The sequence below is a fragment of the Cryptomeria japonica genome, chromosome 4 (genome assembly GCF_030272615.1).
Source record: "Cryptomeria japonica chromosome 4, Sugi_1.0, whole genome shotgun sequence".
NCBI classification, from domain to species: domain Eukaryota; kingdom Viridiplantae; phylum Streptophyta; class Pinopsida; order Cupressales; family Cupressaceae; genus Cryptomeria; species Cryptomeria japonica.
The window spans coordinates 515,532,572-515,554,264 of record NC_081408.1 but is presented as its reverse complement, the minus strand read 5'-3'; the positions used below and the strand labels follow the sequence as shown (position 1 = coordinate 515,554,264).

At 32.5% G+C, this 21,693-nt stretch overlaps 1 protein-coding gene across 3 annotated transcripts; it reads left to right on the top strand.

Moving 5' to 3' along the window:
- Positions 1 to 1,084: 1,084 nt before the first annotated feature.
- On the top strand, positions 1,085 to 21,208 carry LOC131049071 (protein DETOXIFICATION 42). 3 transcript variants are annotated; one of them, XM_057983084.2, is made up of 14 exons: positions 1,085 to 1,138; positions 1,268 to 1,505; positions 1,625 to 1,746; positions 9,704 to 10,021; positions 10,449 to 10,630; positions 10,895 to 11,030; positions 16,103 to 16,199; positions 16,536 to 16,636; positions 18,380 to 18,543; positions 18,779 to 18,850; positions 19,839 to 19,955; positions 20,045 to 20,140; positions 20,218 to 20,339; positions 20,645 to 21,208. In XM_057983084.2, the coding sequence occupies exons 2-14, from the start codon at positions 1,411 to 1,413 to the stop codon at positions 20,703 to 20,705; spliced, it is 1,683 nt and encodes a 560-aa protein (XP_057839067.1). In that variant the 5' UTR covers positions 1,085 to 1,138; positions 1,268 to 1,410; the 3' UTR covers positions 20,706 to 21,208. The 3 variants fall into 3 exon arrangements, with proteins under 3 accessions (XP_057839067.1, XP_057839068.1, XP_057839069.1); XM_057983085.2 differs by lacking the exons at positions 1,085 to 1,138; positions 1,268 to 1,505; positions 1,625 to 1,746 and adding an exon at positions 7,670 to 8,418; XM_057983086.2 differs by lacking the exons at positions 1,085 to 1,138; positions 1,268 to 1,505; positions 1,625 to 1,746 and adding an exon at positions 7,670 to 9,211.
- Positions 21,209 to 21,693: the final 485 nt, after the last annotated feature.

Sequence of the window (21,693 nt, the reverse complement as noted above, 5' to 3'; positions counted from 1 at the left end):
ACTATATCGACGATGAGATCCCTCTCCACCACTTAATACGTGTTTTTGGTGTGACGACAAAAATCTACGGGGGTGTTGGTGTAGTGACTATATCGACGATGAGATTTCTCTCCATCACTAGTATGTGCTTTTGGTGTGCTGACAAAAATCTACATGGTATCAAAGTGTAGGTCATCAGTTCGAGTCCCTCAAGCCCTAGACCCTTCGTCTGCATAAGCTTGGCTTATCGACATGGTACGTAGTGGGTACGAATCTTACATGGTTATATCTGACTCTATCGTGTGAGGGATTGTTGGCGTAGCGACTATATCGACAATCAGATCCCTTTCCACCACTAATATGTGCTTTTGATGTGGCAGCAAAAATCTACATCTATAGTCTAGACTACCTAAAACGACAACTAAAACGGAATGAACTGATTCAAAAAGAATTTCAAAAAATTTATCCAACACTCTGAAACATCACTCCTTATAGAATGAAACCCCATAACTTCTTAAATGATGTGTAATGCACCCTTATACACATCGCAAACAAATTATGAATCAAACCCACAATCCAAACTCCCCAAAACAAGAATGGAGAGTGAATGAACCTAAACCAGAAAATCCTTCAACCTTGACTCTATCTCCGAACACTAAATGCCAAGAGAGAAGATCCCCAAATTGAGAGCTCAACGCCCCAGTCCATGCCTTTCCGCTTTCAAGTCAAAATGGACAAAATAAGAATAAAGTAGTAGTAGTACCGGACGAGTAGTACCTAGAAATCGTTTCGATTTACCAGTCTGTGCCTGCCCCGGGAGAGGGCTATTTCGGCCTTTTCCATGGCCGCAACTTTAACTCTTCTGAAAAAATGGCAGAAAGGCTATACAGAGTCTATTTATTTGACTGAAAGGCCCATGAAAGTCCAAATGAAACAGATTCTGAGTCACACCACACAATAAGAAATGCCACGTTAAAGCAAAGCTATCACAGCTTCGACGAAATGACAACAATTACAGAATTGAAAATGATTCATGCATGTGAGATTGAATGATTGGTGATCTTATAAATGCCCACTTCTTGCATAAGGTTTAATGACAAAAGTTCTTGCTAAAGAAGGCATCTTGAAGTTGGATGACACTCTGCTTCAGCTGAAAACTGTAAATTACAGTTTTTTTTTCGTTTTTTATAGATTGATTGAATGCTAAGCTTTTTGTATAACTGAAGCTAAAAGTACTACACTTAATGCCTATACTAATCTGGGCTTCTTTCTGTTTGTTTATCAACAGGGATTCAACTTATCAGTGAACTCAAGGATTTCATCAGATCATCCACTCATTTATACTGGATGGTGTAGAAGCCAGTAGTATAATCTGTGGATTCTTGATCGTTTCTTCTTTCAAATTCACACTTCTATATACTCAAGAACAAAATGGATTCTGAATCTAATTCGGAGGGTGTGAATCCAGCTCCAGTGAATAACCAGAGCCATTGGAACCCATTTAAGATTTTCTTTGTGGGTTGCAGGTGAGACTGTTTTGCTCCATTGTATTTTACTTGTTTATCTTATGAACTTAGATTTTATCTTTCATTTATATTTAGAATCTGAGAAAACTCGCTAAAGATTTAATGCTCTGTTTTGTCAGGAATACACTGAAACTGGATACACTTGGGAGAGAGATTACAAGAATTGCAGTTCCAGCAGCATTGGCATTAACAGCTGATCCAGTTGCTTCCATCATAGACACAGCATTCATTGGAAGGATAGGTAGGCTGAAGTTTCACCCTCAGATGTGGATTTTTAGTTTGTTTGTTCTTGGATTTGATCATGTAAATAATTTTTTTGTTTCGAATTATATTCCATGATACATTATCAAGATGAGTTAGTCGTAGAAGAGAAAATCATTAGTGTTTAATTTTTTTATGGAAGGGTCTTACTTTCAGTATGAATTTGAATTTCCATTTTTATGATGATAGATCATAGAGCAGGATCCAAAACTTCATTAGAACACATACATAATCATCTAATCAATCTTAGAAACAATACAAAAACAAACTCAATTCTAATAACAATCTTGTAACTGACTAATAATGATTGCCGTGCTTGTTTGAGATTCAATTGTATAAACTTTATTTGCATTAACGTTTCACATCAATACTTTGACTGATTAATAATCATTATCACGCTTGCTTCTCAATTCAACTGCGTAGCATTTCTTTTCTTTATGACTCTCTCATCCTGATTATAGATCATGGAGTGTGATCCAAACATTACAATTGAATTCAAAAATATACACAATCATCGTCCGAAGAAGAGTGGAGGGTCTCCACTCTTAGAAGTCCCCGGGGCCAACAGAGGAGCCTTTCGGGGCGAAGAAATCAGTCTCATAATCATTAATTATAATAACAGACTAGATATGATATCATGAATATCCCTGCCATTCTTTGATTTTTTAATTCTTTTCCCAGAACATTAGTCCAATTCACGTATTGCTGTGATACACATTTTCCTAGTCATCAGACAACCGTAGTTATTTTCCTTTCAAATTTTTGTACGGGTGGTTTTTTTTATTCAGTACTTTAATCACTGCCGTTTCTAGGTGTTGTTTTATAAGCTTGCCTTCCTTTCTCCCACCGAGATTTTTTGTCGTCTTGTTGGGTTTCCAATTTTTTTAATTTTTGTTAGTTGTATTGGAATAATGTTTCAATCTTTAATTGTTGTCGGTTTGGAGTTTACTTATAAAGACTTAATATGATTTTATGGTCATTGCTTTGACCCCTTATATAATTTGATTTCTGTAGTATTTAAGTTTAATCTAAATGATTGAGTCAAATAGAATTTATGGTGTATTATAAAATTAGAAATTAGAATTAAATTAATAATCAACATTCTTGAAATAAATTTATTCTAATTTTTAAAATCAAATTATATTCTTGTTTTGCTTGATTAAAATGCCACACTAGAAAATTAGGTATTAGAATTAAATTAATAATCAACATTCTTGAAATAAATATATTCTATAATTTTAAAAACCAAATTACTTTCTTGTTGATTTATTTTTAAATATATAAATTAATCTAAAAGATATCTACAATCGATAGAATTGTTTGCTATTTTTAAATTCTTGTATGATTTTATAACAACAAATAAATTCAAAACAATAAATTACATAGATTAATTTATTATAATTTTTTTCTTCTAAAATTTGTTAAATTTATTTACTTATATTTATATTACACATAAAAAATAATACACTATTAAAAACACTTTTAAAAATCTATTATAAACATTATAGATTAAATTAATTTCTTTAATAACAATTAAATCTTATACCAAATATAACAAGATAAAACATATCAAATAAAAATGCAATGACACTATTATTAAAACATAAATTTAACTCTATATATACAATATACATTTAAAACTTAAAATTATACAAACAAGAATATAAGAATAAAATACCATAAGATGATTAATATGGAACTCCCTTTCACTTTATATCTTTTTTCTTGATATTAGAAATATTTTTTATAAGAATTAAACCTAGTATATTTTCTTCCATATAATAAAAACTTTACCAAATATCCCTTAAATCGTCATTTAAAAAAAACTTCAACTATATTCAACATAATAATAATTGTCCACCTTCATAAATAATATTTTATTTTTAAAGATTTTTAAAATAAATTATTTAACTCATTTAAATTAAATTAATAGTTAATAAGTATGATTGTGGAATTTAATCTAGAATAAATGAATAATATGTTAAATAAATAAATAAAATTATTATGAACAATAATTTATTTTAAGATAAATAAATAAAGTTATAAAAAATATATAATTTAAATAAATTATTTAAGAGGTTAAATTTAATTGGTTAAAGTATTAATTTATTATTGTGGAGATCGAAGTTCAAATCTCAATAAGATATCTAATATAAAATTTTAAGTTGTGACTCTTAGTCTTCTAGGTTTCTAGTGTGGTTGCTTAAAAGGAGCTATTACTAGTCTCATGGTTGTGCTTGCAAGAGCTTATACTGGTCTCATGTTGATGCTCATATGAAAATTCAATTGTGTGTATTTTTGCATCAATATTTTAGAGCACACTTAGTGAGTCATCATTAGAAAGAGGAGAGTGATTCAAAACTTTGATACAAAAATACACATGGTTGAATCCAAAAATGCTCTCACTTAACTAATGGTATTTAGTTTTAGGAATGATGTTAATTTCACTATAATAGATGTCGTCAATGTGCTAGAAAATTAGGACATGTTATGCAATTGAGGTTGGAAAAATTATTGTCTGTTATATTGGTTCAATTTCATGATTGTAGAATCAATCTAAACTCTATTGAATATGATGCTGGTTTGAACCATTGGATCTAAACTCTATTGAATATAATGCCAATAATATATTTTGCTTGATGTTTAGAACTCATGTCTTAAAAAAGTGATGTTAATAGATATTATTTAGGAGCTTTCCAAAATAAGACTCCTCTTTTTTAGTCAAAATGCAATTACTAAGTTAGTTGATACTATGCAAGTATTGACACCATTTAACAATTCTTTAATGCTCCATGACCTAGAACTGACACCATTTAACAATTCTTTAATGCTCCATGACCTAGAACTAGATTGATTATAATGAATAAAAGTTTGAAATATTTTATGCTTTAGTCAATTCATAATGGTTAGTTGGAGAGGTTCAACGTGTATAGATTTTTAAATTTAATTTTTAAAAGTTTAGGAGACATTTTTGCATAAATTTACAAATTTGACTTGGGTGGATTCCATATCTACAAAAGTAATCCAAGATAATTAATAAATAATATAGAGAATCAAGACTAGTCTCTCAAGATGTGTGATGGTGGAATAAAGTTAAAATCAAGTTATTAGTCATCTTTTACACAAGAACATGTTATTTTGCACAATAGTCATTGCACAAAGTACAACCCAATCAAAGAGAGTCCAAAATAAAGGAAAGAGCAAGAAATGCACTTATCATTATTGCAATTGTATTTTTAACAATAATTAAATAAATAATAATAATTATTGTTTTTTTAGAAATATATTTGAACTAAAAACACATACAGAAAAATTTCTATAAGATAGATATATTTTTTATGCGTCAAATTTAAGTATTATTATCTTTAAACTATAAAATTATTATTTTTATTAAAAAATAATATTTCTTAAAATTATAGATAGTAAAAAAAGAGTAATAATGTACTTGGTAATGACACAGGTCCTTAGATTTCTAACCATGAAATTATTAAATAATTTAATATATTTGACATTTTTTTTTGCCCTCACTTGTTAATTCTCAATTACAAAACAAAATTAAGACAAATGTTGGAAAAAATGTAGAAAATATTGATAAATAAAGTTTATTTTTTTATTTTTTAGGTCTAAAATTGTCAATTGAATGACTTGTTATATTCCTTAAATTATTCATCATCCAAGATTGTTAAATTCAATTCTCATGGAATCACTTGCCATTATGTAGAGATTATCCTTCCTTTAGCACTAGGTAGAATGAAATCTATTTGATTCTTTGCAATTAAATTAGTACTAACATGAGTTTAGATGTCAGGGTTAAATTATAACTTTTGTAGATTTATAACAATGTTTGATGTGTCTAAGACTGGAAGAAACATATGTTCATATTTTTTACATTAGACAACCAAAGATAGGGTGTCAAGTTGATCAAAAATAAAAATCACCATCCACTTGCTCAATAATAGTGTAAAAGCCATGTCAAAAGGTTTGATTTCTTTTCATTTGGATCTTGAGACCTCTATTGTTGAATGCACAACTAGACTTTGTCTCCCACTTCAAATTCATGAGGGAATTTTCAAATTAGTTTGTTGTAATATCTCATGAACCATTTGTTGCATAGATTGGATTCATTTGGAATGAATTTAGTTTTTTCTAAATCCATTACCTTTTTCACACGAGCAATGTTTCTTCCAACATGATATGTAGCTCCATACAAATGGGTGTCAACACTTGGAATCTAATATAGACTTGAAATGGATTATGTCTCGTGGAGGCATGAAGAATTCAATTACAACTACATTGGACATAGAGAAGATTCTTATTTCATATGAATGCATGCTTTAAGTGATTCACAACCTTTGTCTATTTCAAATAACATCAATACTTGTTTAGGTGACCACCTAAATTTGTAAATGACATTTTTATATAAGATATTTACGATATTTTAGATGAAGCAAAAAATATATTCATTTCACTTTTTAATGAATGTGTTAATGATTTTTTATGCAACATTTGTATATTCTTATATTTTCATGTAAGGGTCCATATTGATTTGTTGATTTACATTTGAAGTAATCATTGACAATATATAAAATAAATATATTGCAAGATTACATAACATAACCACAAAGTATTATACTAACAATAGGAACCACCTAGAAATTTTGTTATAATGCTAAAATATAGAATTTTTTTATAATCATAAGAGTAGAGTGTGTGATTTTTTCATAATGGTGTGCCTCATAAGATATTTATAAAGAATTGAACAAATAGAAGTAGGTAGATGGTCTAAGGTTATTTTCAATGACACTATGTGCAAAAGAACAATGTGAATGAAACAAAACAACAAATGGGCGAGCAAATGTAATATTTACTTGAATGCATGCCTCACAAATAGCAAAGAGATAAATACTTTTGTTATGGATAAGTTTTGCAAGTGTTTGTGGGGTAAAGTGATGATGATAGAAGAAATAATATCTCGAGGAATTCAATCACACATATGACTATCAACTAAAAGCATACACAATGGCTAGTATTATGTGGAGAGCCAAGATTCTTATTATTTAATTAAGAACTAACTCTCTCAACTCTGTCTGATGTGAAATAAGGTAGTGGAAAGGACCTATTGAAACATGAGAGAAAGGGTGTATATTTTTTGCACTATTAGAATGACGAAATTAAAAATACTTAGACAAACATACCAATACTATTGTTTGTTATTCTTGACTAGAAAAATGATCTAAATACAAAGATAAAAAAATGACTAAGACTGACTGCTTATAGACAATCAAATGAAAAAAGTGTATAAGCGGAGAGACTGTCCTATAGTAGGGGAAAGGACCCAGTAGTTGAGCATGTTCCAATTGTTGTGAGGGTTGTTGATACCTTTTGTTCCAAAAATTGAACAAATAAAACCTATTGTTTGAAACAAAAAATATCAATTTTTGTTAGGAAATGTACCAACAGTTGTTAGGAAATGTACCAATAGTTGTTAAGAAATGTACTAATATTGTAAAAAGTAACCAATCAGGTGATGCCACATCGGCTGCACAACTATTGGGGTCTCTAATGCACGCCTATTGGTCTCACTTTTTTTTGGGGCTGTTTTGGACACCTTGGCAAAAAGCATGCTGATGTGGCATCATATTTGATGATGTGGCCCTGAAACCTTAGTTATAAGCAGGGGACTTGCCAAGTAAGCTGCTGTAAAAAAATCGGAGTGATTCGAAATTTCCAAGTAAGATTTTGAGAAGCGTGAAGTTAGGGTGCACGACTACTGGGTCCTTTCCCCTAGCTTCATTCAAATTTAGGTGACATGCTATAGGATCGTCTATAGGACATGCTATTTGATAATCTTAAAAAATAAAATTTCCCCCATAACAAATAAACCTGAACTAAAAAATTCATTGAGTTGAGTGATAGTTGGGATTGAGCGCGATGGCGGGGGGAGATGAGATACGGCATATACAACAGGGTTATCTGTCTGCATCTAGCAAGAGCAAAACTCCGTTTTCAGAGATTTTGAATGGCAATACTTCTCTGAGGCGCAATTTTTTGTGTTCCACAAAAACCCTAAGCCGTGATGTTAAGGAGAATGAAGCGCTTGTTGCAGTCTCGGTGGTATACGGGACATACAATGAATGCAATAATGTGGGAAGGTTGTTTCATGGTGGTGGCAAATATTACAAACTCCAAATTTTATGGAGTAACACTAATCTCATCCTTGTATTGGTAGCACGACAGCAGAGGGCCTCTTCTTTTCCTCAATGCACAACAAAAAGAGGCTCAGAAGGGACATGATGTGGACCGTGACTTTGAGGCTTTCAATTTCAGGTTTGCTGCCTGAGCCTGGGGCTAAAAATGCTGAGATGGAACAGGGCGTACCTAAACTTTTCTCCCTGGGGCATGTTCCCTTGTTACTGTTTGAAGGGGTGCCAGAGCGGGAAATAGAAGGGGAGATTGGTACGAGATCCTTGGTGTTTAAATGTTTAGGAAGGAGACCTTTCGGCAATACTTCTCAATGGATTAAACCGCTCTAGAGCAACATCGCATTTCGTACTCTTTCTCTGCATGATAACGGCTTTTTCTTGGTCAATTTTCAGTCTGTTAGATTGTTACTGGGTGTGGAACAATGGTCCATGCTTCTATGGCAAATGTGGTATTTTTGTTTTCCCTTGGTCTCCCTTTGTTGATCCTGTTATGGATTCAATTATTATGTCTTTAATTTAGTTACAGTTGTATATTCTTCCTCTAGTTATGAGGGATAAAGGCCTGATTAAGAAACTTGTTTGAAAAAATGAGTGTTATCCTCTAATTTGATGAGGAGCTACCTTATACTCAATCCAAATTTGTGAGGGTTTTCGTAATTGTGGACTTGCCCTAGTCAATCTTTTACACCATCAATATGTGCTTTTCTAGTGTCTCCAGAATCCCGTTTATCAATTTCGAGCGGTTTCCTTTCGGATGTTTTAGGTTTACTAAAATGGGTCTCAAATTGGCAGAGTGTTCTTCCATGCTTCCCTTGGGCTCGTGTGTTTTCCAACCACAGAAATGGATTCCAAAAGTGGTTTCCCCTAATGTTGATATTGTTAAACTAAACATTTAGGTTCCCTGTTGCGCACCCTTTCTCTGTGTTGGCTGAGAGGGTAGATTTGGATAAGGGTGAAGACAAATCCTCATTCCAGTTCCTATGGATTTGTGGTTCTGTCTACTATGGCCAACACATATTTTTCTGAAGGAGTCCGAGGCTGACGTTTATTGCAATATCATGTCATGCATTTTCAGAATTTGGAAGAAGCTGCGGCACAAAAGATCGTAGAAGATTTCTCGGCCTCCATTGAGATTCTATCTTCTTGGTCATCTTGGATTTCGTTTGGAAAACAAGAAAATTGTAGAACCACAATGAAACATGGAGGAAGGAAGACTGAAGCCGAAAGGAGTTGCATGGAAGGGTTTGTCAATCACATGAATTTTTTATTTTTGTAATTTGAAAATATTAATAAATTGGTAGATCTTCACAATTTTTATTATTAAAAAATAATATTGTCTTAGTCATACAGTCCACCGTCCCTTTTCAACTTTAAAGGAGTGCATGGAAGGGTTTGTCAATTATATTAATTTTTTTATTTTTGTAATTTGAAAATATTAATAAATTGGTAGATCTTCACGATTTTTATTATTAAAAAATAATTTAGTCTTAGTCATACAGTCCACCGTCCCTTTTCAACATTAGAAAATTTTAAATTTAAATGATCGTTAATGCATATCTAATTGAATTTGCCAAATAATAAGTTAGAGAATTGAAAGCCTTTAATCTGAATAGAGCAACTTTTAAAATTAGTAGAGATTTGAAGGATAGATTTACATAATATCTGTTGCTTCAATCAGTATTTTCTAAAATATAAGGGAAATTCTTATGTATCTTGTAATTTGTTTGGTTTCAGGGCCTGTGGAGCTTGCTGCTGTAGGGGTTTCCATAGCGATCGTTAATCAGATTTCAAAAGTATTCAACTTTCCCTTGGTAAGTGTCACGACATCTTTAGTGGCTGAAGAAGATGCTACCACTGAAATGGTTGTCCAGGGACCGTTAGACATTGAAAAGTCTATAAAGGAATGCACAACCAATCCAATCAATATTGAAAAAGATGTAGAAGATGCTACAAAAGGGGTGGTTGTTGAGGGGTTAGAGATTGCAAAGTCTATAAAAGAATGTCCAGCCAATCCAACCAATAATGAAAAGGATTCTCTAATTTCTTGTCCTCGTAAGTATTATCTGTTTAAGTATAATTAAAGGTAGACTTCAATTATAAATTTTTAATATAAAACATTATTTGTTTTAGAAATGTATTTTAATTATAACTTTTAAATATAAAGCATTATATATTTCAAAAGTTATGTCAATGAAAAAACATCCTAGAAGGTGAAAGGCACAAACTTATATTAATGTTTTACCTTGCTTCCCTAGTAATAATTACTTAGAAGTGTGTGCTAATTAGTCCTTTTATCTTATAATTATTAATTCATATTATGAAAATATCATTAAAATAAATTTAAGCACTTCTAAGAATTATATTTAAGAAACAAAAACCATAAAATTTATAAATATAATTTTATATATAATTAAAGAAGTTTAAATTGAATGGATCAATTAATTTGACATTAACTTCTTTTCACTTTGTGTCTCAAAAGCCATAACTTCAGAGGCGGCCAACACAATCATAGATTCCACAACTGCTACACTATGTATTGAAAAGAGACTTCTTCCATCAGTTTCATCAGCATTGGTAATTGGTGCAGTTCTTGGCATTCTTCAAGCTTTGATTATGATTGTTGCAGCAAAACCCATCTTAAGCATTATGGGTGTACATGCGGTAAGTTGTGCTACAATTTGTTGAACTGCATGCCCAATTGTGTGACATGGTTTTGATGTTTGTTGGTTAACGATGCTATCTTTCTTGTATTAACATTTTGATTTCAAATCAGTGAATCCTTATACAAGAAGGCTAGAAGAAAGGATGCATGAAACTTTTGATATAAACCACTGCACAATGACTTATTAAAAATGAAAAGGCAACCTATTGGATCATAAACTAATGAGCTATTACTTATCGAGAATTTTTTAATTGCATTTACAGAAATCACCTATGCGATCTCCTGCAGAGAGGTATTTAAAGTTGCGCGCATTTGGTGCTCCAGCAGTAGTTATATCACTTGCAACACAAGGTGTATTTCGAGGGTTTAAGGACACAATGACTCCATTGTATGCAACATGTAAGTAAAATTCAAAAACACTTTCAAATGACACCAATTTGTATATTTGCAAGATTCTGCTAATCGTTTTGTGTTTTGGGTTATCATTACGTTGAACATGTCTTTACCTTTGTACATTTGATATTCCCTTTGTCATTCACATAGTTTTAGGTTGCTCATACTAAGGTCAATTATGAACCTAAACAATATCTACTATGCTTATATAGAACATATCAAGTAAGGGAGTCCTTAAATTGTCAGCTTTTATTTGTGTTGGAAGGAAATTTATTAGTGATCAACAGTGGTGACAAATTTGATCAAGGTTGAATCCTACGTATTTCAATATTGTATTGCAAATTTTGGAGATGCATTTGTAGGGACCTAGAGAGATCTGAAAGGGTTATTTTAAGACTCAAGTGCATTAGTAAAATTCCTTTGGTTGTAGGTGTACAATAAGCAGAAAGGACCATACAAAATGAGCTCCTTAAATAAACCAAGGGAATACAGGAAGAAATATAGGTGTTAGGTTAAGTTGGCTACAATCTTTGCTTCAGCCATTGTGATATCCAGAAGGATTCTGGCTATATTTTGATCTGCAGATCGACTTCAAGAGCTTGAATGTTGTGGCTATTAAATTTACGTTCCTGATTCCTTTCATGGACTTTTATTTTGGAGGAGGTTGCTTTAAACACTATTTAGTATTTTCTCCTTTTGGGGTTGATTTTCTTGCTTCGAAAAAGTTAGTGTCACAAAAGATACGATAAAAACCACAAGTTCATGATTAATAACATTACTTATGTTTACAATAAATGTAATAATTTTTATGCATTCTCTTTTGGGCCTTGGCTTCTTCACCTATTTAGCTTTTTGTAACGAAAAATGTTCCAAATTAATGGAAATACTTACAAACACTTATCACCAAGGTCCCTCCTATTAGCACCTTTAACAAGGTTTGAGAAAATTTCAGAACAAGCCCTTGGTATGGCTTTTCTTTTCTTGAAAAGTTTTCAGGAGATTGACACAAACTATGTTTGAGCAAGATAATTAAAAAGCTTTACAGTATTTAATTAAATAAAATTACATAACCACTAAATTTGTGTATATAATTTCACAAGAAAAATATGCTTTATGAATCGTCCTTTAGGAATTGAGGGAATTCTAAGAATCCCTTATGGACTTTAGTTCTTTCTAGACATGTTATATGACTAGCCCCTTGTCAATTATGAATAAAAAACCATGAGTTGAAATAATAGAATTTATTCAAGAAATTTAGGTTCAGGGCTAACCTTCAACATACTTGAATGCACACATGCTCTCTATGTGATGAATGTTTGCAGGAATAAAACAGAATAGAAGTTTTTTTAACATCCATAAGGTCATAGGGGGTCAAGGGAATCCTATGGGACAGTTTACCAACCATTTTATCTTCTGGTGATGATCTTTTTCTATTTCTCTTGATGATGATTTCTCTTATTTTCTCAATCTTCTTTGAGCTTTAAACAAATTTTTGTAAAGAAACCACTGCTAAAGTATCTACATTCTGGCTCAACTGTCACTATAAGCTTCACACTCAAATACAAATTAAAATAACTATCTAACTTAAGTTTCCCAACTGTACAAAAGTCACGTCCTCTCCTACCATTCTTCTTTTGTCTCTTCTATTTGCCTATTTCACATTAAAGAAATTCTGAGTTATTTTGGATCAGTCTATGAGCATCTTTGCTCTTAAAGTGGTATTTGCTCTTATATGGGCCTTTTGGTTGTGAGATCACATGTAGGATTAAATTCATCAAGATTTCCTCTTTCTCTCTAATGTCTCCTCTGACATAGTTGTGAGAGATTTATAAATAAAAAATGTCTTTATATTTGTATTGTTATTTGGGCATAAATTCAAGCTGATATTCCATTTGTTCATTCATTTATTGTTTTGGTTCATCCGAGTTTGCTTTCTCTTATTCACTTATTGCTTCTGGATTCAATTGTGTGTACAAATTTTTATCATCAACATTTCGAATCACACTCCGTGATTCATCATCAGGATGAACAAGAATTCTAAGGAGATGAAATCCAGAAGCTATGTTACCCCGAGTTTCCGGGACGGGGACGGCAGGGGATGGGGGTACGCGTTTCCAGGACGGTGATTTTTTTTGCCAATTTTGGGGACAGCTAGGGGATGGCAAAGGGGACGCCTATATAAAAATAGGGAAAATTAAAATATATAGGGAATTTTAAAATATTCATATGAAAACACAGCTAAAGCATGCACATATACATTATAGAACCCTTTACATATAAGAACTAACAGAGTTCTTATGCCAAATTATGCCAAATTTGTGTTAAATTGAGAGTCAAAGTCAAATTGTGTATAGAATTCATTGTCAATATGCAGAATTTATGGGGACGTCCCCTAGGAGTCCCCTGTTCCCGGGACAGGGACGCCTGAAAAAAATACCAGGGACGCGTCCCCAGGTAACATAGGAAGCAATTAGTGAATAATAGAATGGATTGTGGAAATCTCATAGCTTTAATCTGCTTTCTCTTGTTCAAAACTTTTTTGATAACAACTTGAGGACATTTATTTGCATCCTCAATTATTTTCAAATATCTTGGAGACAAATCATAGCAGCTGCCTCAACAGGAAAGGTACCTATTTTTTGCTAGAAGAACCTCACATGGAATTGTAGCTTTTATTTTGAATTTACTTGTAATCAGTTACTTTTAAATCCTCTTTATTTTGTCCCTTTTTATTTTGGATGTGTTGCTATCCCACACTTCACACACATAAGCACCACTAGAACCACTAATGGCCCACTAGAATTCGTACAGATTTCCAGTCCCATAGCTCAAACTTGCTACTTGTTTTGTGCAATGCAGAAAGTGCTATCCAACATCCTCCTAACTAAGTTTATTGTTTAAGTCACTTTGTTATATATCCCAGGAGCCTCCCTTCAAAATGATGGTTAAGCTCATTGTTTTATTTCAGTTGGAGAAGATCAAGATTGTGGTCCTGCTAGCGTTTACTTGCATGCCTACCTTTGTCCAAAAGTGCTCTAAAGCTTTTAAGTGCTCTTTCAACCCTTGAATAGACCTTGAATCAAAATGAGATCATTTGCATACAAAAGAAGCCTCACAATATACTCTCCTAAAAGAACACTGTCATCCCCTCTTTGTAGATCTAACTATTAATCTAAATTGTCAATATATTAACCAAATAGGGTAGGAGATATTGGACATCCTTACTTAACTCTTTTGTCACTCTTAAAGCTTTCTAAAAGGCCTGCTTGAGTACTAATCTTTACTTGAACCTCCTTACATAGTCTTTGAATTGCTGCTCTATGTTATTCCTGTATGCTCAGATCCTCCACTCTGTCCCATAATTTATTTCTAGGACTCTGTCAAAAGCTTTCTTGAAATCCACAAGATAGAAATGAGCTTCCACATTTTTTGTTTTGTATTTTTTGAATTTTCAATTATATGTTTCAAAGGAATGCCATGATCCATTGTTGAGTGTTTTAGTTTTAAACCTGCTTGTTATGTTTCCCTCTTATCTTTTTTTTCTACCTACTGGCTAATTATATGTTCAACCATGCTTTAAAACAACTTTGCAAATATGGATTGATCATATGGTCTGGTAGTTAGAAGATTGTTTACATCTCTACTCTTGAAGAGAGTTGCTACTAGATTCGTTAGCCAATTTCTTGGAAAATCATGTTGAATATCTTCTTAATGTGAGGAGTTACGTTTTTAACTCCCCATTTTAAGTATTCTGCCTTTTTCTCATCCATGCATGTCACAAGCCTTACCTATTCCCAGTTTCTTAAGATCTTCCTTAATCTCCTGTAAGATGAATACTTTTGTTGTTGTTTTGACTGTAGAAGGGGCCTCTTTTTCTGACTTCTGTTCATACAATTGCTTTGCATATTCTAGCTGTTGGATGGTTGTAAGATTATTTTCTGCTCACTTTTATCTTTGCTGGAGTTTCATCCAGCAGAATTTTGAATTATTTTTGCATAAATATATTAGTTTGATTTCAATCTAACTCTTTAGTTTGCAACAAACAAGTCAAGAAGTAAAATCAGCAACATACAAGTCACAGCAGCAACATACTTTTTTAGCACACCTTTTAATTTTTGGATGGTAAGAATTACACATTGTTGGTATTATACAAGGCTGTAAAATCACGCTAAAATCTGATTTATAGCATTATAGGCACGTGCTTGAGAATTGTATAAATTGCACGATGAATAAAATATAAAGGTGGCAGCTCTTTTTTGTATCAAAGCAGTGTCAACCTTGTATATGTTGCTTTCACCACCAAATTAATATTGAATTGTGACATAGTAAAACTTTATCCATGTTGGACCTGTATGGACATAGAAATATACAAGTCAATATAGGATCAAATTGGGTTTCTTCATGGAAGACCAAGAGTGCAATTAGAATTCGTTTCTTGTATGTTCTCAACCAGAATTTAACTTTATACATGGAAACTTAATAAGGCAGGGTTTTGCTTGTTCTCAAATGTTTGAAAATGTTTGGATATGCATGTTATTGAAGTGATCAGTGACACACAATAGAACAAAAATGCAAATTAAACTTTAAAATCCATGCAAAAGCTTCTTTCTTAAAATGGATGCTACAGGCTCATTCATGATAAACAGTAGAAATTTATACCGAGAAAAGCATCTTTAAATGTAAAAGTGACAAATCTATTTGCTGAAAAGATGCCAAGGTGAATCATGCCAAAAATTTCATGATTTCAGTTTGATTTGAGAGTTTAAAATGGAAAACGAGATAACAAGATTAATCATTAAATATGGAATAATTCTTGTATATTAGTAGAGGAAGGTTTTCTTTAAGATTCAATGGAGATATGTTTCTGGTATTATATATAGAAACAAGACTAGAAAAATATTATCCTCAAATCTTGAGAAGGTTGTCAATAAAAAATGCTGGTCTAAAAAGTAAATGTTGTATCTGGTAGGAAATCGCTATTAATTATCTATTGTCCTTGTGAGTTATTTCTCTGTTGCTGTTGAATTCTTCATTTTGGTTTAGATTACACCCTCTAATGCATGGATTCAAAATTTCAGTGGCAGCGGATATATCTAACATTGCCTTGGACCCAGTCCTTATATTTGTTCTTAAATTCGGAGTCGGCGGTGCAGCAATTGCTCATGTTGTATCCCAGTGAGTGAAAAGTATTTATATGTTCATTTTTAATAAAGGTTGAGAAACTTTGGAAATGATATATTAGATTTGTAGGAAGAACTTAAACAAGGGATACATTGTGGCTGTTTAGGTGGGACCCTCTTCTCAACTGTTTAAATTCAGTCCATTTCTTAGATATGCAATTTAAAAAAAAAAACATTATACTTGTTCCTTTAACATTACTGGCTGACCATTGCTATGATTGCAAAATCTTCTATAATGTTTTTTGTGTAGATTAAAGAACATGCATTGTTAGATTAACATATTTGTCTTCTGCAATTGGAATTATTGATGATAGTATCATATGGATTGCAGGTATCTTATGGCTTTAATTCTTTTATTTAGATTGCACAAACAAGTTGTGCTTTTGCCACCTAAACTATCTGACCTGCAATTCGCTCGGTTCTTCAAAAGTGGTAAGTAAGATGCTATTTAATCGCGCCTGAGCATAAATTATCTTTTCCACAGCTTTTCTGATAGCTTTCTTTCATCAAGGAAATTGCTTTAGAATCAGTTCATCCTGTTAGATTGCATTTTTTTACCGAACTTTAGTAATACCAAAAGATGGCCTTTATATAAAAAAGTTTGCATTCTTCTGTATGCTTCTGGACACTTAAATTAGGTTATGTTGCTTTAAAGTTAAAATGGTTTTGTGAGAGACAAATAACAGGGACACCATCCAAAAGTTAAGGAAAATTGGATATGCCGCATTGAATGCGTGCAACAGTTGAAGGCATTCCTGGTTCCACCTGTTCATTAGCTGAGAAATATTTGTAGCTAGTAACCTGTGGCTGTAAATATCCATAATCTTGAATGATTATAAAAAATATAGGTGGGATGAACTGTCTGAAATTGAATGCTCCTTCATGCTTCAATAAACAACTTGTATACGTAATTTGTAATGAATTGTATTGCTATAATATTACAAGGGATTTCTATGTGCATCTTTAATAGATTCGACCTCATTTAGTACAGTACAAGGAGGAACCATACAACCCTCTATAATATACAAGAATTTAAATAGCTATAATAATTAATGCACTGATTGTTTACTTAGGGACACACCAAAAGAAATAAAGGAGAAAATCACCAATTAAATTCTTTCAAATATTGATAATTGATCTCTGCTATGTGGTCTAAGTAACAAACCAATTTCACATGAGGCAAGGACACATTTAAAAATGTTTAATTGACCCTTCTTAGTAAGGTCAATAAATAATTTTTTTTCAAATGAATTAGTATAGATATATTCAATATATCATTCTTAAAAAAAGAGAAATATTAGTTTTGAATTATTTTAATATTAGTTTTGAATTATTTTATTTTACTTAATAATTATTTTATTTACTACATACATACATGAACATACTTTTTAATTTTTAGTTAATAATTTGTTTACTTTATTTTTATTTGAATAGTTATTTCACTATCATATATAACTTTTAATTTTACTTTTGAAAAAGCCACCATTCGTCATTTCAATAACTCTTTTGTTTTTTACTTTAAAAAGTGTGGTATTATATACTTATAGGTTATTTGTTAATAGTTTCACTTGTTTATAAATTATAATAGATATATATTGTTGTTGACAAAGTAGAATAAAAATATATATTTGTTTTGTTTTATATTTTATTATCATAAAAACAATTTCAAAATACACATTTTTTAAGTACATTCAATTTGAAGAAAAATACATTTTTAATAAAAACAATTTTTCCAAATTGGGGGTAAACACTTTTGACTGGAGCTATGAACTCGTGAGGTAAAAAATGGGGGACTCGTCCCCAACAAGAACACTCAGAGTCAGCAATAACATCCCAGTAGGGGTTTGAATCTTGGTGGCAAGAATCACAACACCACAACCATCACACTACCATTATCGACATATTTCTATAAAAACTTGTAAGAATGAAATTTGTAAAGATTTTTCAGCCAAATAATAAATTCATCTGAATAAGTTTCAAAACCAAATTGAATATTAAGAATGGCGTTTCAACCATTGGAGTGTGTCCTAACAAGTTTGGCAAGTGTAGTTGCTTAATTGATTCCCTGAAAATGACGGTATGTTCAGTTGCAAATATTTATGCTTGGTAAGGCTTATTTTTAAGTCTTCTTTTCAAACAAATGTCACCCTTTGATTTTGTCCTCTATATGGATAGGTGGTTTACTACTTGCAAGAGTTACAGCTGTCACTGTTTGCACGACTTTAGCAGCCTCCATGGCTGCACGACAAGGGGCAATTTCGATGGCAGCATTTCAGATTTGCAATCAGATTTGGTTGGCGACTTCTCTTCTTGCTGATGCATTGGCTCTTGCTGGACAGGTAAGAGATTAAGAAAATTAACCATGTGGTGGAACTTGTTGCTAAATATGTTAATCCTCTTGGGTGTGGATGGATTGGGAAGTATAATCTTACAATCAAGCTGATCAATAATTGACATCAGAATAAATCAGATTTCCTATAGGCCTTCATGGGGTAGCATTCATTTAGTTGTTTGCCATATAAGTAAAAAAATTGGCCTTTTTTTCTATTAACCATTTTCTTGTCCTTTACACAGGCAATCCTGGCAAGTGCTTTTGCAATAGGTGACTATGAGAAAGCAAGGAACGCCGCTGCTAGGACATTACAGGTAGCTATATATTCTTACTCTTAATCTTCCTCATTAGATCATTATAATCAATCAGTTATTCTTTTCTAGGCACGCCCTTAAGCTGCCAAGTTATATGATATTTATTTGTTCCTTATATGGTTTGCCAAATCTTTGGCCATATATATTTTTAGCAGGTAGGTCAAACCAGTTATGGACTTCTCTGATAGTTGTCCATGGTCACATAGTGTCATTTTACTCTGTTCGATATCATCTGATGGGACTTATTATTGCTGAACGTTGCTTTTATGGGCACCATTATTAATGTATCTTTACATCTGATCTAATATATGTTTAAATTCAACTAAACTTGAATTTGACATTTGTATGAATATAATATCAGTTCATCAATAATCTATTCTAAGAAACTCTTGATGGATCTGTGATGGCGATTGCCTATGCATTGCCAATGTAGCCATTTCGTAATACATTTTTGTTCCCCTGTCTAGTGCGCAATGGCATTGTAGTCTTGTCTGGCAATGGTAGATTAGATGATGACTTACTTTATTGATACTGGGTCTTTTCATTGTAGAACCTTATTTAAGGTAGATAAGTTATAGAATGGTTTTTGTACTTTTCTTTGATAGCTTCAGTATTCTAATAAGGTTTTAAGTGATATCAATTCGATTTTTCTGGCTTAAAATATTTTCAATAAAACAAGCGTTCACCATTATAGAACTCCTTGTATAATAGAATTTGCTTGTGTGTCAAGTTTGCCCTAAATTGTATTGATTGAGACAAGCGCTTTTACAAATTAGATTTTTACTATAAGAACCTTCAGGCAGTTATGTTGGTCTCGAGACGCAACTAATGGATTTTTTTTGTTCTACCTGAGGACTAAAGGCTGCCCTTGTAAACCACCTGTATGATACACTCCAAACACCAAAACTAACAGAAAACTTTAGCACTAAAATAATGCATTTCTCATGCTTGTCATGTACATGGACTGATCTGTATTAGTAATTTACAGATGGGGATGGTTCTTGGAATTTTTTTGGGTGTGGTCCTTTCTGGAGGCGTGCACATTATTTCGAGATTGTTCTCCAACGATATACATGTATTGAAGATGACCTACATTGGGATGCCAGTGAGTGTTACTTATCCAATTGGTATTAGTTGGTGTTTGACAGTGGAACTAGTTACATATGGACTGATATCATCCTTTTCTACTTGCAGTTTGTTGCTGCTACTCAACCACTCAACTCTTTGGCATTTGTTTTTGATGGCATTAATTTTGGAGCTTCTGACTTTGCCTTTGCAGCATATTCAATGGTATATTGTTGGCCTAATGGTTGAGCTTAACTTAGACTGCATCTTCTTAGGTTTCTCACATATTACTCGCATTGCAGGTCATTGTGTCAATGATTACCATTGGATGCTTATTGACACTTTCTGCGCACTGGGGCTTTGTCGGTGTATGGATTGCATTGACAATTATGATGACATTACGAATGTTAGCTGGTGTATGGAGGTAGATACATTCTTCTTTTTGTCTTGTTCACAAGACATTATTATCACAAGTTCTGCAAAAAAGGTCACAAAGTTGGCTCACTGGCAAGGCTATCAGTAAACAGCCACATATATGTTATTTAGATTTTGATTAAGCCAAATAACAAATTAACAAATTAAGTCTTGGCAATTTAAACTCACATAAAAACTCATAGATCACTCCAATTAATATGGACTTGGGAAGCCTTAAATATTTTTATCTTTTCAAATATCATAGAAAAGACAATATCAAACAATTGAAGATTGAGCATTGTATACGTTTTGCAGGATAGGAACTGGTTCTGGACCTTGGAGGTTTCTCAGAACTTGGAAGGGTTCACCATTATAGACTTGGGGAAGTCGTCTCCCACTATAGCCAGGACTGTTACAATCAAGCGGTAAAATTTCTGAAGCCTCTTGGTTGATTACACAAGAATAACCCAGTTTCATTTGCACAAAGGAACAGGCTGGTCTTGAAGATCGATGTTGATTCAGTCAGAAGGGTAGAGACCGGTTGAATAAAAAGGCTACTTCGTTATATCTGAATTCTTTTACAAAGAGGGCCTCCAAGAATCTTGTATTCTCAAGATTTATAATACTTGTATTAGGACCTGTGACTTCTCTGATGTGATGCAATAAGAGAAGAATATGTTGATAGAACTAGGGATGTTGCGGCTTCTAACGTACAAGAGATACTTGAGAAACGTAAACTATAAACTCTCATATGGGTGCACGTACACCATGTTTACATAGGATGAGCTCGTTGGTTCTGTGTTTCATTCTATCACTCGGTAATTAATTGTTGTAATATATATTTATAATGAGAAAATTTGTAGATTTATTTATATGTTATTTAATTTTGTGTTTGTTTTAAGTGTCTTGATACATAGATATATTGAAGATGGTGTAGATCAGGCCCCTTCTCTTATATAATACTTATGCACTTAATATTGATCTTTATTCCTATGTTTATACATCTATATACATTTGTCTCATTCACTTGTTTATCATTTCTATACTTACAGTTATTCCCATGCACATATCATCCAACAAGATCTAGTCCATTTTCTATTTCGGGATGAAGTGACAAGGTTCTTGTAGTGGTGGGCGGTGTTGATGTGTTTTTTATGCACCTCAAACACAGAATAAAATACTTGGTATTTTATCCTCTTGAACAAAATCCTCTCAAATGCTGAACTAAGTGATCACTTGAGATAACTCCAAGGTTCCAAATATTAGGTTTTGATGCATGGATAAGTTCAATGGTCGATGTGATATGGCTGGAATCACAAGGGGGACTTACATTTTTCATGAACTCTTGTTTGGATGCAGCTGGA

What these genes read in the sequence shown, in the direction of transcription:
- LOC131049071 (XM_057983084.2), top strand. Translation starts at nt 1,411, where the DNA reads ATGGATTCTGAATCTAATTCGGAGGGTGTGAATCCAGCTCCAGTGAAT. An exon ending in ATTTTCTTTGTGGGTTGCAG is followed by an intron (nt 1,506 to 1,624) that starts GTGAGACTGTTT and finishes CTGTTTTGTCAG; the next exon opens with GAATACACTGAAACTGGATA. An exon ending in GACTCCATTGTATGCAACAT is followed by an intron (nt 11,031 to 16,102) that starts GTAAGTAAAATT and finishes TCAAAATTTCAG; the next exon opens with TGGCAGCGGATATATCTAAC.